This window comes from Bombus bifarius, unplaced genomic scaffold, assembly GCF_011952205.1.
Source record: "Bombus bifarius isolate JDL3187 unplaced genomic scaffold, Bbif_JDL3187 scf7180000009275, whole genome shotgun sequence".
Classification (NCBI taxonomy): Eukaryota; Metazoa; Arthropoda; class Insecta; order Hymenoptera; family Apidae; genus Bombus; species Bombus bifarius.
In genome coordinates this window covers 1442585-1464908 of record NW_022885009.1, presented here as the reverse complement: position 1 = coordinate 1464908, position 22324 = coordinate 1442585, and the positions used below count along the sequence as shown (strand labels likewise).

Below are 22324 nucleotides of genomic sequence, written 5' to 3'. Positions count from 1 at the left end.
GCGTTTATGGGAAATTTGCGGATACGAGAACGCACAGAATGAACATAATATACAGAAATATATGAAATATTCAAAGTACAGAATCTTTTACCACGTTGAATGAGTAAAATATTTCTTTGCTCAAGTTCCATCTTGTAAATTACACGTACGAAAATACAAATTTGCATATTCGGATAAATATATAATTTAAAGAAAGTGAAAGGGTATAGTAGCTGCACGTCTGGCAAAAATATTTCTGATGGGAACGTATCGTTTCCGACTGAACGTAGGTTAGACAAAATATCTGGAAACTTCAGTTGAGATGTCTAATATTGTATAAAATAATGATTTTGCTGTTATAGAACAAGTATCAGGAATGGACAATAATTTATTTTTATTTCTTTGGTTTCCCAACTTGTAGATTTTCTTCCATTTTCTCAGTGTGAAATCGCAATTACTTTATGGTGACTGAAAGAATTTTGAAGCAGCACGCACTTGTTTAGAAATATGTACTCGATTTTCCATAATATACGTAGTAACAGTCATATAAATATATTAAATTATTTTGCAGAGATAGTTTATAATGACAAACATCGTACAATGTAAAAATGTACAAAGTGATACATTACACAACATTAGAAGAAGTAAAGTAACCAGGAGGAAAAACAATTGCAGTTTGCTTAGAAATATATAATTAGTAATATCTATGAGGAGTTGATCCTTTAATTAAATTAAGTTTATTTTCATAAAAGAATTCTATTTCTTCTTCAGGTAAATATTTGTAAAAGATTTCTTTCTTTCTTAAACACACTATTACCTCTGAATTTTATTTCGTTAGAAAATAAAACAATCGCAGTTTGATTAAAAATATACAATGAACGATATCCATGAAGTATTGGTTTATAAATTGCATTAAATTTATTTTCACAAAAGAATTCTCTTTTTTCTTTACATTTATACTTATAAAAAATTTCTCAAACACAGCAATTACAACGAAGTGTGAAATGGTAATTTTAAATGGACATTATATAATTAAACGTTATATGTGATTATTTATCAGTATATTCTCAGATTCGCCCTCATTTTAGTAGAAACATTCACATTCACAAGTATCTTATATTATATCGCGATTTCTCGTATTTTTAATTGAAATATCGATGCTTGGAATTGACAGTGACGTAACTTGCAAAATGTAAATTTTACTGGCAAGATTTTCTAAAATTGACGTTTTTGAGAATACTAGATACACGTTTTCTTAATTTAACTGCTAAAAGACAAAGCAAAGGCATTATTAATATACTGCTTTACATAATAAAAATAGAAACATAACGTAGGTTAGTGTAGAATTAGTAAATTTAAAATTCTCTGAATTGTGTTGCTATCAATGTCAAGCATATGACGAATAATTCTCATCGTTTTGTACTGTGAATGAAAATACTATTTTATCATTGTTCCTTGTATTTCTTTGTTTTTCATAATTCTGCTAAGTAGTACTCGTTTCCTAACGATCCATGGTACGTGTAAGTTACCCTGTTACATGTTACCTTAAGTTGTTTCATTTGTACCAATTTCTACATATATCTACATTTATTAAATTCTACGATCGAAATAAGAGCCCTTTTTTCTAACATATTTAATATATCGACAAAATTTATAATTCAAACTCGCGGAATAATCCATTAAAATAAACATGATCTCTTAGAATTCGAAAGTACGATGCTTTTGGCACAAATAAATCTACGTTCTGTTCTTATTCTGTCACGTTGCACTCAAACGTGTTACAAACGTCACTCGAATATGTTGTTTCCACAGTTGTTAAAATTTTGAACACCTTTCAAGCATAACAAAGATTAAAGTAAAGTAAATAACTATCGTAGACATAACCGCGATATGTTTGGCAAGCTTACTGTGCTTACAGCGTGAAATGTCTTTATCGGTATAAATCTCGTTGCTCCGCGTTTAAAAAGTCAGGAACACACGGTGCTCGCGTCTATCGATGCGACGAAAAAAGTAAACACACGGGAATTCAGCAACACTCAGATACTTTGCTTTCGGCGACGGGTCTATGAGCGGTGTTCAAAGCGCACGCTTGTTATTTGTCCGCCTCACGGACTTCGGTACATGTCTCGCTCGTGTTTCGTCGAATTTCTCGCGCCGGCCACGCGTACAAAATTGTCGCGTTCGCGGTTTCGCGCGCACGAAAGGTGCATCCTATCGCGAGAACTTGTTTCCTACGCCGCCAAGGCAGCGTTAAGGCACATGCAAGAATAAAGCAAAACAAAAAAAAAATACAAAAAAAGAAATAAAGAAAAGAAAAAACAAGAAAAAGCAAAGAAAGAAAAAAGTAAAGAAAAATTAACAAAAAAAAAGACGGCTTGGTATCGAATCGGAAGTACAAAGTAAGCTCGACCGCCGCAGCGCCCAGAACCACTAATGTGCTCGCTCGCAGCGCGGACGGCAACTTCGAGGTGACCTTGGCCACGAAGGCCACCATCTACCATCAAGGATTGGTCGAGTGGAAGCCCCCTGCCATTTATAAGTCATCCTGCGAGATCGACGTGGAGTACTTCCCATTCGACGAGCAGACCTGTGTCCTCAAGTTCGGTTCGTGGACCTATGACGGCTTTAAGGTAAACTTGCATGGTAGCCGCTAAGTTCGTGGCAGATAGACCGGCGGATCTTCCACGACGTGGATCGACGTGGCTCGTGATGCGTCGAGGACGGTCCACCTTTGTAGCCCTTAAGACTAGATATTAGACCCGAACGATCGGCTCGTCGCGTGGATTTCCAAACTCCGCGGTGGCTCGTGTTTTCTTGTTGCCCGTTTTCGAAACGTTACACTCGATGGGAGGGGAGAGCCGAAACCCACGCTAGGAGACGGATGCTGCCAGCTTTCCTTCAACGTTTCGTGATACCTATAACAGTAGCTCCGACAGATGCGACGTGCGTTCAGAGGATAGAGAGAACGAGAATTGATGATAGCGAGGCGAATCGCAAAGAAAATGCAACAGAGATGGCACGCAGTAACAGTTGATAGCCGAGGGGGATGTTTGAACGAAGGGAGATCGAGTAGCGAGGACGCGAAATTACGCGATCCGAGCGGTCGATGCGAAGCTTTTTCGGCTCGATTCGTTAGAAAGGGTGAGAGATAGGGTGATGGTGAGGAAGAAAGAGAGAGAGAGAGAGAAAGAGAATAAAAGAAAGAGAGAGAAAGAGACAGATCATCGCGTAGCGGCAGCATCCGGTGCTCTTCAAAGAGGAGCCAATCGTGATCACGCTCGGCTCGTTTCTTCGGTGATTCCAGCGCCGACGGGAACTACGAGGTGACGCTGATGACCAAGGCCACGGTCTACCATTCGGGATTGGTCGTCTGGCAACCGCCAGCCGTATATAAATCCTCCTGCTCCATCGACGTTGAGTTCTTTCCGTACGACGTACAGACCTGTGTTTTGAAGTTAGGCTCCTGGACCTATGACGGTTTTAAGGTGCCACGCCAACAGCAACGAGCACGATCGCCAGATTGAACCTTTTTGCTCGTCATATATGATCGGTCTTCCCAGTTTCCTCCTTGGTTACACTTTCGTTTTTTATGTTCCATCAGAGAATGCCACCTTGATACCCGTAATCGTTTCTGCGATGCGCTGGTCTTGGACGTCATACGTCATATTTATATATATATTATCTATATATATTACATATATATATATATTTCAATATTGTTACTTGGTGTGGACTGCAGTGTTATTTGATTGACATTCGTCGTGATGTCGTACGGTCAGCTCGTTTTTATATATTATTCTGCGGTGTGCTCGAACGATCCTACAGGCTCGCATATCTGAACGCGATCTTTGAAAACGGCTCGCGTCGTCGTTCTTGCGAGGATCCCAGTTATCGTGACAAATTCGCACGCATCGATCTCGCTGATCCACCTACAGTGGCTCGCGAATATATTCGTACACCTACCGGCACATTTTTTTATATATTATACGCGTTACGTGAAATCTTCTGAAATTTCTGTAGCACTGCGATGAGATAAGATCGTCGTGATTATGGTAGTAAAGTTTAATTGCGATCCGAAGATGTACGTAGAACAACATTTTCTTCATGATTACGTTGCGTGCGTTGTACTACACTTTTTGAAATTTCGTTAACATCCGAATGAGATACGATTATCGTGTTTCTGATAGTAAAATTTGAAGGCAATCCGAAAATGTATATGAAAGTTGCAAAACGTTTATCGTAAACGTGCAGTGGCGTTAAATGTTGTAACTTTGTATCCTATTAAGCGCGCATATTGCGTCAACATGTTATTTGACATTTTTTCCAGACGGTTGAAATTGTCAAATTCTCAACATTGTGTCTATAAAAGGCAATTTTACACATCCACGTATTATTTTTCTCATCGCTATTTCTTGTATCTAGAGTCTATAGTTTTATCAAATTTTCTAAACTCTAAGTACAGAACTTCGTTCATCCGAACCACTTTGCATGAATTCGTAACTGAGTCTAACTCTATTTTTCGAATTACGCTCGAACGTACTGTCAACTATACGAACGCGTATTCTGAAGTCGTACACGTCGTGTGTTTTATCCAAGTTGTCATATAATTGAACACAACTTGTGTCGAAAGTGTTGCTCAATCTCAGTCATCCGAACATCCATCTCTGTTATCGAAATTCACAGCAGCAGCTGGTCCCAACTCGTCGATTATCCGAAATATTTTATTGCCTCGATCGGTTGAGATAAACGAAGTTCTATTGTATTTAGAACGCTATGGTAAACTACGAAAAAATATTGGACAATTGCCGGGTCCCATGTTTTGCAATCTTGGTTTTTGCAAAAAATTGCAAACAAAAATAGAAAACGTAGAAAAGTATAGCGCGAGTGAAAGGAAAAGAGGAGCTAAATAAGCCTGTACTTTTAATTAAAAAATCAAACTTTCTTATTTCTGATTTGTAACGAATGAAATTTTCATCAACATATTTGTCATATTTTTCCGATTAAAATGACACCAAACACGGTACAATTTGGAGCACATTTGCTAACTTGATAAATGACAAATACATATCAATAAGTAAATACAATTCAAATTACACCGTGCTTGTTCTCATTTTAATCAGAAAGATCTCACAAATATTTCAGTAAAAGTTTGATTTAAAAAGACGTGAAAAATAAAAAAAGTTTCGCTTTTGAGTTAGTACCCACGTGACCATGCTGGGATGACTATCATGCAATTAACGAGAGCTTCTTTTCCTCCGATTATCGTACGTTGTCGTACATTGCTTGGCCCTAAATCGGTTAATATGGCGCACAATTGACTGTTCAGATACCTTGATGGTCCTTGCGAGTTGTATAACTCTTATACACATTTTCGGATCCACTTCAAATTCTACCAACATAATCGCGATAATCGTAACAGTAATGGGATTTCAAGACGTTTCGAACAACACGCAGGTAAAAATTCGGATACTTTCGTGAGCCACCGTAAACGTTTTACAAGCATTTTCTTAGCGACATCTCATCGTTCGGTGTTACGTTTTTGTTAAACATTGCGGTGCTATGAAGTACTTCGTCGATATGCCGTTTCGTGTAACACCACATCTATCTTTCACCTTGTATGAATGCTTCCTACTAAGAATGTTAGTCCGATCCTCGCTTCGACGAACGACTTGAAAGAGCGATACTACGTCGCAGGTTTCAAAGGGTACCTCGATCACAAACTTTGAATCGAGGTGAAAAGAATCTGCTTCGAAGCGTATCCAAGCTGGTCAGTCGCCTTGCTCTTTGACATTTGCAGATCGATGGAAAGATGAAACGTCTAATCGCGGAGTCTCATTCTTTATTAGCATAGCTATTGAAAAGCTTAGATCGTAGGACTCTCGGTTTCTAAGCGTCACTGTACGCGATACACGCGGCAAAGATTGAACGTTTTACCGAGCATTTTTCAGACACCACACTAAATACACGGTAAAAAAAAAAGAGATGTTTGGACAGGCCTAGTTGCTTCAATGTAGCAGGGTAAATACAGATTTATACGTAAACAGATTATTCAAAAAGTTTTCATTCCTGTGAAAGGCAAGTGGATTAAACTTATTTGAAAACTCGATTCAAACAGTCTGATTTCGTGTCTCGTTTTGCATAAGCCCTTTGATCGAGGTTTATGACATTATGGTTTATTTAGCTACTTCTGCTGTAATAAACGGCACTGAATTCAGATCGAGTTTAATAAATTTCTGTTAACTGATTATCTCTATTTCATATCGCGATAGCTGCTACACTTCCGAATAACAAGATAGCAAACTTGTGGCATCTATAATTTCCTATATCGTAGCTACATCAGCGTGAAATTTGCGAGCAGTATGTGGGCATTAACATTGCGTGGATACGTAAAGCTCGATATGCTTTCAGCAATTTCCACTTAAATGGACATTTCGTATAGACATACGAAAAGAATAAAATGATAGTACATCGAAAAGAAGATAAATTTCATACAAATGATCATACGTTAGTGCTCTCGAGTTACGCTATTCTGTCATATAAATTCAAGTATTGGATTATAATAAAAATGAAATTGGAACAATTCTTGCTTCGCCAACGTTGTATTACTACCAAAATTATAAAAGAAATTAATAGGAGTCGTAAAGTTATATATGCCGGAGATGAAATGACATCGGGGCCTTTCTTTTGGAATTTTTGTGATGAAGTTCAATATTTCCAAATACGCCCAGTGTTGTAATGTGATGAAGTTCAGTGTTTCCACATACGCCCAGTGTGGTAATGTGATGAAATTCAGTGTAAGATCGAGCACAATGGTTCACATACGCTTACGGATGATCATGTGGCCCAAAGAAATTTAGAGGCAAAAGCAACACACAGTTACAGAATTTAGTTCTAATGTCATTAGTGCTATGATCATAACATCCAGTATAGTGTTTTCACATATGCCCAGTGAGGTATCGAGATATAAAAAAAATATGAGATTCATTCAGGTACGAGATCGAGAATGGTCTGTCATGTGATTATGGTCTGACTGGTAATTCACAGGATGCAACTACACTTTGAATACTAATTGTAACGTTACTGATTGTTGTTTTTCATTTTTACCATTGAACATTCGATCAAAGTTTTTGTTCTTGAATTGCACCCTTGATTTGTTGGGACATTTGGATCAATTGTAAATAATGTCAATTGTATTGAGTCTAATGTTGAGAAAACCCAATATTTTAGTCAGGATGATTGTCAGGATGGCCGTGTTGGAGATGAAAGGACATCGGGGCCTTTCTTTTGGAATTTTTGGCAAGATCCCCAATACTTTAGTCTATATTATTATAGTTATATTTAAATAATAAAACTTAGAAGTAGTTGTTTATGATTCAATCCGATTATGTTTGCCCGACATTTCTGACAGTGGGCTTGGACTCGAGGTGACACAACTGGTCACTGAACGTAACCACTGCCACGGGATGGATGTTTTTACCTAACAGAGGTATGGAGTAGTTGTATAGTTCTCCTTAAAAAAAGAAATATAGTTGTAGCGGCACACGGGCTCGAGGACAAATCATCAAGCTACGTGTGGTTTTGCCTCACAAGTGCCAATATTATGGAACACACGTTGTGTTAACAATCAAACTCTAGGCAGAAACAATGTCGCCGCTACGCGGGACTGCCTAGCAACGACAGTTGGAATTTTGTTGGTATCCCGGACCAATATACAGCAAACAAACGCGATCGCAAGGAAAGGAAAGTTTTCATCAGTCTTTTATTCTTGCGATCTCCTTGGAGAGTTTCTCATCGTCTTTACGAGCAGTATATACCGAGCATCGCAGCAAACGTTACTTTGTGCTTCAAAAGAGTTACCCCGTTGACCGTGGATTCGTTATTGAACCTAAGATCATTGTCATTAACATCTCGAGTGTCTAATCACCACGGTTATTTGTCAAATTCTGTAAAAACCATATTTATACCAGTAAATATGATTTCTATTGTACAACAACGATGGCTAGTCCAAATGAAGATTCGCTACACGCTCCTAAACTTACTGATAACTCGACATATATAGGGTGATTTACTAAAAAAAACAGGACTGTTTCAATCCCCTGTGCCAAATTGGAAGAAATTACTCGTAAAGCTGAGGTCGATAATAATATCAAAAATATTTACCATGTGGTCTAGACGTGTAATGTAATTAAACGAACAGAACTGGGAAGCAGGTTTGCTTACGAACAAGATAACGTGTAATAACGTCTAATATTTGCGAAAGAAGGTGCGCGGTGGAGAAAAGAGCGGTGTTTACCAACGAAAGAAAATTCAATCTAGATGGCGTAGATGGATATTCGTATTGTTATCGCTGGATTGCGGATGTTCGTGCGTTTCTGGGAAATTTGAAGCTGCACAAACGAACAAATATAGAGAAATATAGAGAATATTCGAAATAAAATAATTCTCTGTAGGATGTCTATTTAATTTGAATTTACTTAAACACAGTCTGGTTTCCACGATGTTCTTAAAAAATGATGCAAAATGTCAGATGACCGATAGGAATTATGTAACTCTAATATAAGGAAGATACATTTATTTTAATGGAGACACGAATGAAGTGCATCGATTTCATCTCAAACTCGAAAGAAATAAAATTATTTTTTGTGAATCTACCATTAGATCAACACTGGCATATCATAATTACACGAGATATTTATAAATATTTTATAAAAAAAAAAAGAATCATGGAAATATGGAAAACAGAAATATAGATAATATGCAAAAGAAAGACAGTTTGAAAGTACAAGTACTTTAAGGGAATGCATAAAAGAGAAAATAGAAGATAGAAAAGAAAGGAGAAACATCTAAAGTGTTGTTTTTGTTCAGACGTAGGAAATGTGCTAGTATTATTTCTTCGTATTTATTTATATTTTTCTGTTTATTCGTGTGGAACTCGCTGAAGTCATATCGAGCTAATGTAAATAAGTTTTTGCTCGTATGATGTGTAATATCATGAAGCTGATGTAATAAGTTTTACGTATTCATATGATGTCTAAAATTCACGTATTGCTCGCAACTTCTACGTCACCATAATTACGATGTTATAGCTTTTCGATATACCACGTATACAAACAATAACAACGATATTATGTAAATAATACATGTAATGTATAAATGTAACGAGAAATTGCAATACAGTAGATATAATACAAATAAAGTCTGCTACGAACATAGCAAAGCAATTTCAAATATTAATAGCTTGTAGGTACACGAAGAAGTAACAGAATAATCATTTCATAGCTCATAATGCGAATTATACGTGTTATAAACTTTTTGAATAATCAGTTCTAACTAGAGTTGAGCATTTCAAAGCACAGCTGTTTCATTGCGATGTCAAGAAACATGTTAATTACTGAAAATACAAATCTGAAGAAAAGAATATTAAGAGTATAAAGATAAGAATAATTAATTTCCATTCGCTAGCCAGGAATGTGTATTTCCATATTATGTCATGAGAACAATGATCGAGAGCTATAACGTATATACTTCAATTTTGCCATTTCAAATATCGAATATGATTTCAAGAGTGTTCGCGGTTTACAATACACAATTAACTACAGTGACTATTATTATTCGGTTTCGTCGATAAGAGGAAAAAGGAACAAAATTTTGCGAATTGTTTGACAAACTGTTCTTCGTACATATTTGACAGAATAAATATATACAATTTCATCGTAGAAAATTTGCACAGTAAAACACAGGTTTCCTCTTTGACTTACAATTTGCTATTAAAAATACGAGAAGGAACGCTACGAAGTTCGATGTTCTTTTCATTCGCTGGTACACCCACGCACACGCACACACACACGTACATACATACATACATATTATCTATGCATACATCGCATGAAAATGATCGAGCATGTTTCATGGAGGCATCGCTTATAAGCTAACTGTGTAGCGAAACGAAGAATTGAATGTAAAGGAATTTCGAGCAGATTTCGAGCAAACGAACGATTTCCTCGGCCCTTTCGTCGTTCTTTCCGCTGCCGGTTTATTGCCGAAACTTTATCGCGTTCCCCACGCTGCGCAATTTCTTTCAACGTTCCTTTCAAACTCGTAAAATACGAAATACGAACTCCCCACGCCGTAAATCGCACCTGGTCGCCGAAAATTCCCCCAAAGTCCAGCTTTTTCCAGCTTATCAAATTACCAAGGTTGTAGACATAGCGCAGCCATAATTAGCTCGCTATTACAGGGCACGTCAACCCTATGCGCGCGTATCCCTTGGTAAAAGCAGCGTTAGAATTAGCGTGGCAGCTCGACGCAGAAATTTCCATTTCACCGACTCTCGCTCCATGAAAAATCTCTTCCCCAACCCTCGGCCCTCTCACCCTTTCTCGTTCTTTCTCTCTCTTCCTCCTCTATTCCTTCTTTCAGACTCGCTTCATCTACATTTCGCCGAAGAATTAAGAGTCGAGATAAAGCGATCTCCACGACAAAACCATAAGAAACGTTCGATAGGGAAACGTGGCCCCCTTTACATTCGGTTTCTGGCCGCTTTGGGAGAATGGCGGACCCATTTATTACTCGCAGCGTGTAACCAACTCTCTTTTCCTGCCCAATCGCGACTGTCTCGAAAATTTATCGGACCTGTGATTATGGAACGTTCGTTGGATTTCTATATCCACTGTTCGGTTATAAAATGCCGGCATTAAATATTCACTGCGTAAATATTGATCGGATTTCCGTGGGATGGAGGGCTTTATTGAAGCATTCAGTGAAAACACGTGACATAGTACGGTCTGCATGTAACTATGGCCCTCGGACGAGAGGACAGGGAATAAGGACGGAGCATGAAATAGTATTACACATATATATATACACGCACACGCACACGAGAGTTCTGTGGTGAACGACGTTACAAAAATTTCGTCGACCGAAAGTATCTTAGTTTCTTTCTGTTCTTGGTTTTATGTCGTTTGTGGTAGTATAGCGGTTCGTGCGTGTATTTCTAATTGCTAGACGTCGATGTTGTTCATGAGAAATTGTATGATAGCGAAGAAATGAGCGGCGTGGAATATATTGAAATTTAGAAGAGGAGTGTGTAATATGTGAATTAGTATTTTTGCTTTAAAGGTTTGTAAGTTGCAGCTTTTATATATATATATTCCAATTTTGACGCTGTTTTGAATTAGTACAGTTACGACTAGAACTCGATATGTCTAGGTTTGAAGTGAATAATGGAAAATAGTTGTTTGTAATTATTGTTGTTGTTGTATTGATGAAACAGTATGCATTATGATAGGTACGTCTCGTTAGTTTCTTGTATCTGATGAAAAATGTTGTCTGTCTCTGGACATTTACGAGGGAAATGAGATTTGCGAGAGAAACGAGAAAATTAAAGGGAAAATTTATAGGACGCGCCGAAAAACATTTTCTTTTATACACAATTTATAACCGTAGCAATTAAAATGGAAATTACTGCATTGTATTGACAATATGTTTTGTTAACATTAATATCCTACAACAGTTCTAATGAGATACAAATTTAATTATTTTAAACTTGAGCAATGACAATTTTAAAAATATCTTTAGTCATTTTATATATAGTCAGCTTTAATTATAAGTCCTAAATTTATTACTATCTATTTCGAAGGATTTGTAAATATCATAAGCATTTGAAGAATGAAAGCGTGTAAAATTATAAATAGTATTAACATAATATGTTCCTCTTATTTTCTTACAAGTAAAACTCACTTGAATTTAAGAGAAAAATAAACTTGCCGCGATACAACAGCCCTTACTTGCATTTTCAATAAAATTAAATGAATGTTGAATAATCATATTTCATATTCAATTAATTGTTACATAATTATAAATAATTCGAGATATAGCGATATCGCATATAAAATTATCCAATTATTAGACAGAAAAATAATTAGAAACTAATTTATAAACCTTGTATCGACTTGCCAGTTTAAATTATTTTATGAATTCTTCAGAGATTTATCAAAATCACTAACAAATATAGCTGATAGAGTAACATTCGAATTTCACGTGCCGGAAACTGACGCTAACGAAATGTAGATTCGCGCAATTTGCTACGGCGTGTGTTTTACAACAGACGACCGTAAAATTTTATTTAATAATGTTTGCGCATTATCCGTGTATCATAGAAATACGATAAATTGAATGCACAATCACCACAATGCAGTTCCAATCATAAATTACGCAGCGTAGCCGGTGAACTTAACGAAAAGATTCAACATGTGTCATTTGCTCGGACAATTTGATTATATTCGAACCTAAGTGAATGGTCTATTATGCTATCACATGTTCCACCGATTCGTTACTCACCCTGCCGATCAATGGACCGGCGAACGTGTAATTAAACACCAACAAAAGCGATTGTTCAACGAAGCGTGCCGTGATTAAAGAATTTTCGCGTCGATTTTCGACGTTATCGGTTACGGGGTTAACGACACGTGCACGCAGAAAAGTAGAAATTAAAATGCGAATGCGTAACGAAGCGAGTGAGTTAAATTAGATGAATTTTCATGCTCACTTATTAAGTGGTTCCAGTGCCACTTAAACATAATGCGCTACCGTGAAAGATCCTTTCATGATTAATACATCACGTCATTTCGACCCTCGTTTCGCCACACATTCAAAGCTCTACTTCTCATTTAAATAGATTTTATGTGATTTGAATCGCGAGAATCCATTAGAGTTTGTTTTAATAATAACGGCATAAAATATCACGTAGAGAGAAATCTATGTATATTTTTGCATATCATTTCTCTTCTATTGATCGGGGACATGTTACAGATTATACAAATTTGCATATTTATTTCAAATTTACCTATATCTGTATACGTTTGTTCTGCGTCAACGAATTTTTCTTCGTATTGCGAATTTACGCAAAGTGATAAATATTATTGCTGGATTAAAAAAAAATGAATTAAATTTGTATTGAACAAGTTAGGTTTGCATGGAACGTCGCGCCTAGGTACGACGCGTTGATTTTGATTAAGCTTTGCAGATTTATAACGTCGATATTTCTTTTGTCGGTTATCGTCTACGATTTAGAAACTGAAAACTTACTTTTCTTAAAATTTCGAGAAAACATGTTTTGCTGAATATCTTGGAAACTACTACAGATAGAGCAATTGTATCGATAGACGAATGTGTTTTCGAAAGACGATCGAATGTGTAAACAGATTTTCAAAAAATACATTTGTTTAAATAATAAATACATTTGGAAAATATTTATCGATTCTCACGTAAACTTGTTTGTGTAAATGCTATATATTTATACTCAACATAAGGATAAATAAGAATTTTGATTTTTTACAGATTAAAGAAAATAATTGTTTGACACAAGACGTTTCTCTATAGACAAACAAAATTAAAAACAATCAATTTAGCTTGTTATTGTGAGTAATAAAAATATCTAATAAGCGTATCTTCAAATATAATTCACTGCGTATCTAATTGACATTTGATATCTCTTCTTATAATTAATAGTCGTCTAATCCAATATCGAAATTTGTTTGTTTAAATAATAATAACATATTTATTGCTGCTTAACAGAGGCTAGTTAAAAATTGCTTAAAAGCTTAAACTGATAAACAAGTAAACAGTAACAGAATAATATATAATTGTTAATTAGCGCTACACATTAACACTTGTTAAATTCAATAATATACATTCACGTTACAAATAACATATAACAATTTCGTGAAATTTAAGCTTCTGAAATTCCTTTGGAATTTAAAAATGTTTCACCAAGTTTATTACGTATCAAACTTAAGTTTGATGATTTTAAAAAATACATTAAATCATTATAACTTCCTTTTCATTCTAAAAATGTGACTCGCATAAGCCTTAGTGTTGTGTAATTACGATCTTTTGGCGTTAAGACCAAAGATTAAACATTTCTCGGATAGTGGTATGTGTGACATCTCTGTGTAGGTGTCAGTAGAATTAATTTCATCATAGTGTAATTAGATCCTTTAATAGAGTCAAGAGACGCAACGGAATTATGTGAGAAATATTGGCACGATATATAGCTATGCAACCTATTTAACTCGAAATTCCTGCTTTAATGAGTTTTGCTACTGCAACAATGACGTGTATGTAATTTGCCAGGTATTTGTAACACGCTTATGTGGTTAAAGGTTCAATAAAATCAGTAATACGAATATATTAAAATTTTCTTCAATACCAAGATTATTCTAAATAGCGCTACACGCTGATCAATTTCTCTCGCAGACAAGATACGAAATAATGGTATCTTCATCATGTCTTACGCCATTATTACTATTTTGCCAAACAAATTCCATCCAAATATTATATAAGATTACAAATAATTATATACGTAATTAATAATAATTAATACTATTAATATTAAAATTCTGTATCAAAATTAATCATAAAATTTCATTCGTTCCGTTTTTAAAATTTTCATGGCTTCGCAAAAATATGAAGCAGTACTGGTAATTTGTCACGCAGGAATTTTAAACAGCGGAGGCTAACTTCTCTTTTCTTCGCGATTTCGACCAACTGCGAATCTTCCAGAATTTCTTTTACGCGTTGTCTAATGAACTATAGTGGCACATTGAGCTAGAGGACAATTCAAATCATGTTGTAAGAACAAATAAACTTCGCGCAAGAACAATGTCGCCGCTATGGGCAATCGTCAAAGACGAATTTAAATTTCCCGGTACTCCCTCGTCCAATATAAATAAACGAACGCGATCGTAAGGTAACCAGTTTTTCAGTGTCAGTCTCGAGCGATTTTAATAGCGACCAATGCACAGTCTTTAGCGAATCAGTTAGTACCGAGCGTCTTAGCGAACATTCTCTGTGTTTATCAAATATTTTAAAAATATATTTAACGGTTTCATTATCAAATAATCTCGTCATTTAAACCACACAACCAACCATCCTTCACGGAACTAATGCTTCTACCCTCTCACAAAAGTTCGAGACTCTAACTATCCTGTTTTCAAAGGTGTACAAATGCTTTCCATCCGGTACCGTAAAGTACACGTTTAACACTAAAACTACCACACCATTCAAATTGATTGGTTTTACAATTTTATTTTAAAATTCCTACTTCATGTTATATTTTTTTCCGCAATGATGTAATGACTTTTGCAACAACAACTAGAGGAATAATATAATGAATTTTATTTTGTTTTTTATGCATTCAAACTGAAAATAATTTCGTATGAAGGCTACTTATACCAATACCAGTAAAAACGACTGGTACTTGTCAAAGTGTAAAAGGGTGCTACAATCTGTTTATCGAACCCCAATTAGCCAGTTTCCTCGTTTTGTACAACTTGTCACACGTTTTGAAAATTTGTACTGCGTATCATTCGATATGACGATATCAGCTATCAGGAAAATTCCGGATCGATCGCTAGATCGCTAGATGCTAACACTAGAAATGCCACACCGGTCAAAATGACTGGTTCTACAATTTTATAAATGTGTCAAGCCTCGTTTAGGGATCCCAGATGGATTAACAATACCAAAAATCTACTACATAACATGGAATTGCTTCTGTAAGAAAGTAATAAATCAATAAATATAAAAATATTCTGTTATTACGTATTTTTTAAAGACCAGTCATTTTCATTGGCTTTGGTAGAAATAGCTTCGTGTTAACTATCGGTAATTCTAGTGTTAAGCAAGCGGAGTGAAAAAGTAAAAGATGCGCCCTTACGGTTAGGTGCGATTTCTCGTGTCTCTCCTGGCAGCGCGGCGCAATAAAGAGGAAATCGATATTCTGTCGGCGCGTATACCAGGGAATCCTATACACTTGTATGAGAGCGTATCTCTTCCGACCAGGCTGCCAGTCGTCGAGGCTTGAAAGTTTCGGCTACGCGTGGGAGGACACTCGAATTCGGCTTTCGCATCGAGAGTTTTCTATTAAATTTGCCGGAACAGCGTAATCCCCTGACAAAAAGCCCCTCCAACCCCCGTAGGGTCCTGCGAATAATTTCAAAGTCTGTTGTGCAGTTTATTACGAATATAATCGTTTTGTTCCGTGTACTGTTAAGGGACGATTGATTGGCCCATTAAATACACGTGTTTCTCATTGACACTGGAACGCAGTTTTTTTCTGAATGACGAATGATAAATGAGTTCGGAATTGTTTTAATCCCAACATTCTCGTAATTCTATAATTCTAGCATTTGAAACGCTGTAAGTCGTAGAGAAGTATTGGAATTTCTAAGATACGTACGCTGTTGTTCAAAAAGTATATGGACACTTGGTTTTTTATAATAAATGTATCGAATTATGGGAACACAAGCAGAAAAGCTCAAGGCGATTTTATATTCCGTTAGAACTGGCATATTATGCCACGGTAAAATTGACTTTCAGAGGCTAATACGCGAGACAAGAATTGGCGTGCGAAAATGCCAAACATTAGGACGCAGTTTTGTCATTTTTAGTGTTCATTAGCTTCAGCTCATTTGCTTGTCAACGTACAGATAAAATAGAGAAGCTTTCTTTAAATTAACGATAGAAATAACCCGAGCAATTTTGGCAATCGATATAATTAAAAATATGTTGACACAGATGGTGTATTTAATTTTAATATACCGTTGATAGGATTTAAAATAAACAATTAATATTTCATATGACATATATCTGTTGATTTAAAAAGGAGATGACAAATATTGCTTCTAACCCGTGTTTGCTATTGATTCTCGTTTCCTAAATAATAATGAAAATATATTTTATTAATATCCATGTGTCGTTAATATGAATCGAACAAAGTATCCATATGATATAGTGTACATTTAACTTGCTTAGGTACATCAGTAGCTTCTTGCTAGACGCTAGGAGCCAGAAAGAGTTTTAGAAAAGATACATTTTTTGAAGAAACAATATTAAATTTATAAGTCGTGTATTTTCCGAAACTTCAAAGTAAAAAAGAGTTTGTAATGTATAAAATACAGCATTCCAGTCCGAAATATTTAATTTAATATTATATTTGTGTAATAAGTTTAATTGTATTTAATATACGAGTAACATTTGATACATCGCGCTGCGTTTCGTCAACTGTTTTCCAGTACTCGTTGTCGATGTCCGCTACTCTCCGAAGGGAGAATCAGCGACAGGACAATGCACGTCAAAATACAAAAAGGACGAAACGATCGACATGTCAAAAATATAACCAACGATGCAAACAGACAATGCCCTACAAACGTTAATTCCATTTTACAATTTCGTTGAAGGACACGTGAAAATATCTGAATTTTGCTTCTTCTTTAGAATAATCCGTAGGTTCAGTTCATGCGACTAATTACTTACGATAAATCATAAATCTCAGTCTAAGCTGTTGAAACAGCGTCGAACTTCTTAAGTCGTTTAAATAATTACGAATATACTGCGCATTTCCATTATGAGAAATTTAAAGATACAGAGCTGCACGGGATGCGCACGGGATATGCAAATCAAATATTCCTATACTTTTAATCGTATTCGTGACAATATGAATTTACATAGAAATCCGCGTTCTAATTATGAGTAATAATGTTATTCGATTTTTTGTTTAATAATTTCTAGGAATATAACGAAGGAAAGTAACAGAAAGAATACAGACAATGTTGATTGAAACATTTATTTAAATAAAATAGTATTTCGTTATTATTTAGAAATAGAAAGAAATAATGAAATTTGACCTTAATCATCGACCAAAGAGAAATTCTAAAGTTGATTAATAATAAAAATAATAAAGTTGATAATAAATAATAATAGTTGATTAATATGAGAGCATAGAAGGATAACGACGAGAGAATACGATGAAGTTTGATGGACCTAAATTTGTATCATCAGTTAAATGGATAAATAAACGTTTAATGTAGCGTAATATTGTTTGCTGCGCGTATGAAATAGTACAGGAACAGTAAAATTGAAAAAAATACGAGATGCGGGACTAAACGAGTAATCAACGAAGCGAGTAGCGTGCGACGGATCGTCAGGTGTGGAGGGTCGTAAAACTCCGTGTTCAACAACCAACGAATCTCGATTGGACGACGCGACGGCGCTCTTACAAAAGCGTGTAAAACTGCCGTATATTTTCTTTGCTTCTCCTCTAAAAAAGTCAACCAGCTTCGACGACCCAAACCGTTAAGATTTGCTGCCGCAGATAAAATGCGTGTCGATTTTCTTCGTAAAGCTTCGGCCGACTTGGAGCTCAATAAAATTCAGTTGATCAAGCGTTAGAAGGTTCTCTGTGAAAAATATCCCGCTAAATAAATTCACGTTAATGAAAAAGCTACATTTTTGTAAGTTTTATGAAGCAATTGCGGTTTCTTTCTTGATGGTTTTGCAGAAATGCGTTATAGGACGATGATATTTTTTGCAAATTATATATCATATTTTATATACCAAATTATGGATCTTTCTATAGATTGCACATTAGCAAGTAATGGAAAATTCAATAATATTTTTATAGACATCGTTAGACTGCGGATGTTTATGCAAATTTCGGGGAAATGAGTTATGGACCGATGATACTTTTTACAAATTATATATCCGAAGGAAGTAATGGAAAATTGATTGATATTTATTTTCTTACAAAGATTGTTAGACTGTGGACGTTTATGCAAGTTCCAATTTTCATGAACGCAACTATAGAAATGGAACTGAAATTTCAACTTTTAAATATTATGACAAGTACATTATTTTTTAAATATCTTTATATTTTCAATATATTTTTGCACGTTGAACTTTCACAAAAATGCATAACATCCATAGTGTGATGATGGTAAATTCTTGTATCGTTTGTAGGACGTAGCAGAATATCAAACTCCATTCAAAGATATAAAAATTACACTTTTGCTATTTTATAACAAAAATGTTGATCCTTGCTGTTGCTCCTAATTAACCATTGCCTTTTATGTTACATTTTTATTACACTTTAATTTTATTGTTCGCTTTTGTATTTCGAATAGTACATTCCAATTGAATTTTTTTTTTTTTTTATCAAAATAACTCATCGAAATATATGAAACATGCAAATGAATCATTATTACTATGCCATTAATATATCGTAAAATAATACAAATAAAATAATGTAACGTAGACTAAATAACGTATATGACACAAACTCGCTTTTTTAATAAAAACATTATTAATAATAATACATGAAGAGAAATCAAATCTGTGAGATCAATATATCATCCGTTATATTGCATAAACACCAGCGACGATAATGTATTTATATAATATTTATGGTGGCATATTTGATATACCTGTTAAATGCGGCATTACGACCATATGTTAATTGAGAATCAAGTAATTATTGCGACTTCCACGACGATGGCGTTAATATTCACTGCGATAAATTAACTTCGAACGATAATGTAACAGAAAGCAACATTCATTACGACGGATAAATATTAGAAGAGCCATAAATGACAACCCATTTATGGATCGTTGGAAAGTTGTCGATTTTATACACGGGGAACAAATATTTACGATGTATGTCAATGGAAGTTACAGACTGCGTGTATATTGGCTCTAAGTTATTTGAAATTTCGAGGAAATACATATAATACACATAGTATAAGGCGAACTGTAATTCGCTGTTCAGCCAAAGGATAAATACGATTTAAAATATACAGATCGAAATGAATATTTGAATGGAGCTGCGTTCTGGAAACAGGATTAAGATTTTGCATATTTAATTCGATTCGTTCGATTGATACTTTCCATAACAGATTTTCCTAGTGATTACGGAAAACATTTATTTGTAATGGCTCGTTCATGGCCAGAAGTTTCACGGGAATTTTCACGTTGAAGACCGCTTTTAAAAATCACTGTTCTCTTTCAGTAATTTCATTATCAATAACGTGAAAGGGAAAATTATATCTAATGAAAAAAAAAAAAAAAAAAAATTAAGGAGCAAAAATTGAAGTGATTCTGAGCGATGAGGCGAATCTATAGGCTCGAAGACTATTGACTGACGTTTCGATTCATTGTATTTCATGAGGCAGTCTCGTATTTCGTCATTAAAAATTCGCTAAAATGTACTTGTTGAGAAGAAACGTGGCTTTCAGAAACTTGCAATTCTGCAATTACAGCGGTGACACGAATTCGAAGAATTTTCTTTCAAATAACACGTTTTGTGCTTCTTCTTGTTATTAATGCAAAGAAATACTAAAAGTCCCACTATTTTCATTCTTTTTTCATTGTACATTCTAAAATAAGTTCAATTAGTTCAATAAGTACAATTTATGCTCCGATACTAACGTTCAAATACATTTCTAACAACACCTAGCTATCCTGCAACACCAATTTTATTATAAATAATAGGACAGTTGTATTTAATCACGAAGAACAGAAAATTAAAAACCAAAGATCGAAGTTGTGAGTGATGAGGTTGTAAACCTCGACAGATTTGTGTTCAACCCATAGACTCGAAAACTTTTGATTGATATCTTGTTTCATTGCATTTCATCAGACAACTTCATATTTCATTATCGAAAGTTCACTAAAGCACACTTACTAACAGAGAACATGGCTTTACGCGGATCTCTGTTAGAGATGGTAATTCTGGTTTGCCAAGTCAATGGACATTGCACAATGTATGCTGTTTGTAAATTGATGTTTGGACTACATTTGGCTTGACGTTTGACTGCTTTAGTAACTTTCCTAAAGGTGATTTTCCTGAAGCCTAACTCACTGATCTTCGCTGTTCTACCTTCTTATTGTTTTATTCCAAGCCTGATTAGTTTATAATGTTGTAAGTTCATGTTTTAAAGATTTACTTTTCTACATGAAGCACGACTGCTTCACTTTTTATTTTTCATGATTTATTTCTCCTGCAAGAGTAGAACGACTGTTTTTGAAAGAAATAAATGATCGCGTCTCTGACATCATAGTAGAATTAACATTAGGTTAGTATTAACTTTACTTTTTGCATATTTTTTCCAATTATTTACTTTTTGATATTCAGCTACTTCTTGACATATTTCAATTTCTTTTCAGAACGTAAATGTACCGCAAATTTACAGTTCATCGTTAGGTAGAGTATTGTTAAGTTCATTCGCGATTTCTTAACACTAGAACTACAGGCACTTGAGACGTAGCTATCTCCACCAAAGCCAGTGGAAATGACTGGTCTTTAAAAAATACGTAATAGTAGAATATTTTTATATTTATTGATCTATTATCATCTTGCAAAAGGAACTCTATGTTCTGAGATCATAAAAACTATATAATAACAACTTTAATAATAACAATAAGTACAATAATGAAGAATATTCAGTACCAAAACCTTTGGTAACAGAAATGTTAAAATAAATTTCCATTGGTAAATGGAAGAAGTGTAATATAATAATATAATAATAAGCGTAATGTGGCGCTGTTTGGAGCAGAGGTATGGGGCTGGAACATGGAGGAAAGACTGCATAGAATATCTACAAAGAAGATATGTGAAATGGATCTTAGGTTTAGATATGACAACACCAAATTATATATTGATAGCAGAATGCAAGCTAACAGAAATCAAGGAAAAAGCATTAAAAAGAGCAGCAATGTATGAAGGGAAAGCCTTAGAATCAAAAAAGGAACTAGTAAAGGAGTGCATAAAGGAAAGAGAGAGAAACTGGGGAAATGGCCAAGAAGGGAAAAGAGCAAGAAAGAGAAAGAGAGGACTAGAAGAGGTGAGAAATGGAGGGACACAGATGGAAGCAAAAGAAGAGCAAGAAAGGATGACAGCAGACCAAATTATAGAAGAAAGAAGAAAGAGAGAAGCAGAACAGAGGGGGGAAAGGATTAGGGATCCAAATATAACATACATTACAGAAAAGTCGCCAAAGAAGAGTTACCAAAGCACTTAGAAGAGAGGATGAAGTGGAAGGACAGCAAAATATTGGCAAGATTCAGATGTGGAAACGAAACCAAAGCAAGGGAATACTGGAAAAAAGAGGGAAAAAAAAGATGCAGACTGTGTAAAAGGAAAGAAGAAGACTTGAGACATGTAATAGAAGAATGTGAAATAACGGGAGGACCAAAGGACATAGAAAAAACACTAAATAAGACTGGAGAAGGACTAACAGAACTAAAAGCAATAATAGAGAAGAGAAGGGCAATACAAGACAGGGAGGAACGACAAGAAGGAAGCACAGGAAGGAGGACAAAGCCCAAAAGTTGCAATAGTTTTTAGAGATAGAATAATGGATAAGAGGAAAGGTAGATATATAAGAAAAGCCAAAAGACACGGACTAAGCAATAATAAATAATAATAAGCGTAATAGAATAAATAAAATACAAATATAATTTAAATTATTAGGTACAAAATTTATCGTTCATCACATCAAGTCTAATTACT

At 35.1% G+C, this 22324-nt stretch overlaps 1 protein-coding gene across 3 annotated transcripts in view; it reads left to right on the top strand.

Moving 5' to 3' along the window:
• Nucleotides 1-22324, top strand: part of LOC117214933 (acetylcholine receptor subunit alpha-like 1) — a 278214-nt gene that overhangs the window by 93831 nt on the left and 162059 nt on the right. Inside the window, exon 3 of one of the 3 annotated variants that reach the window (XM_033461299.1) lies at nt 3284-3464. The exons of 1 other annotated variant lie outside the window; for it this stretch is intronic. In XM_033461299.1, the coding sequence (XP_033317190.1) occupies nt 3284-3464 (181 nt within the window). Of the gene's footprint in view, nt 1-2397; nt 2610-3283; nt 3465-22324 lie in introns of all 3 variants that reach the window. One more of the 3 variants, XM_033461301.1, reaches the window with a different exon arrangement.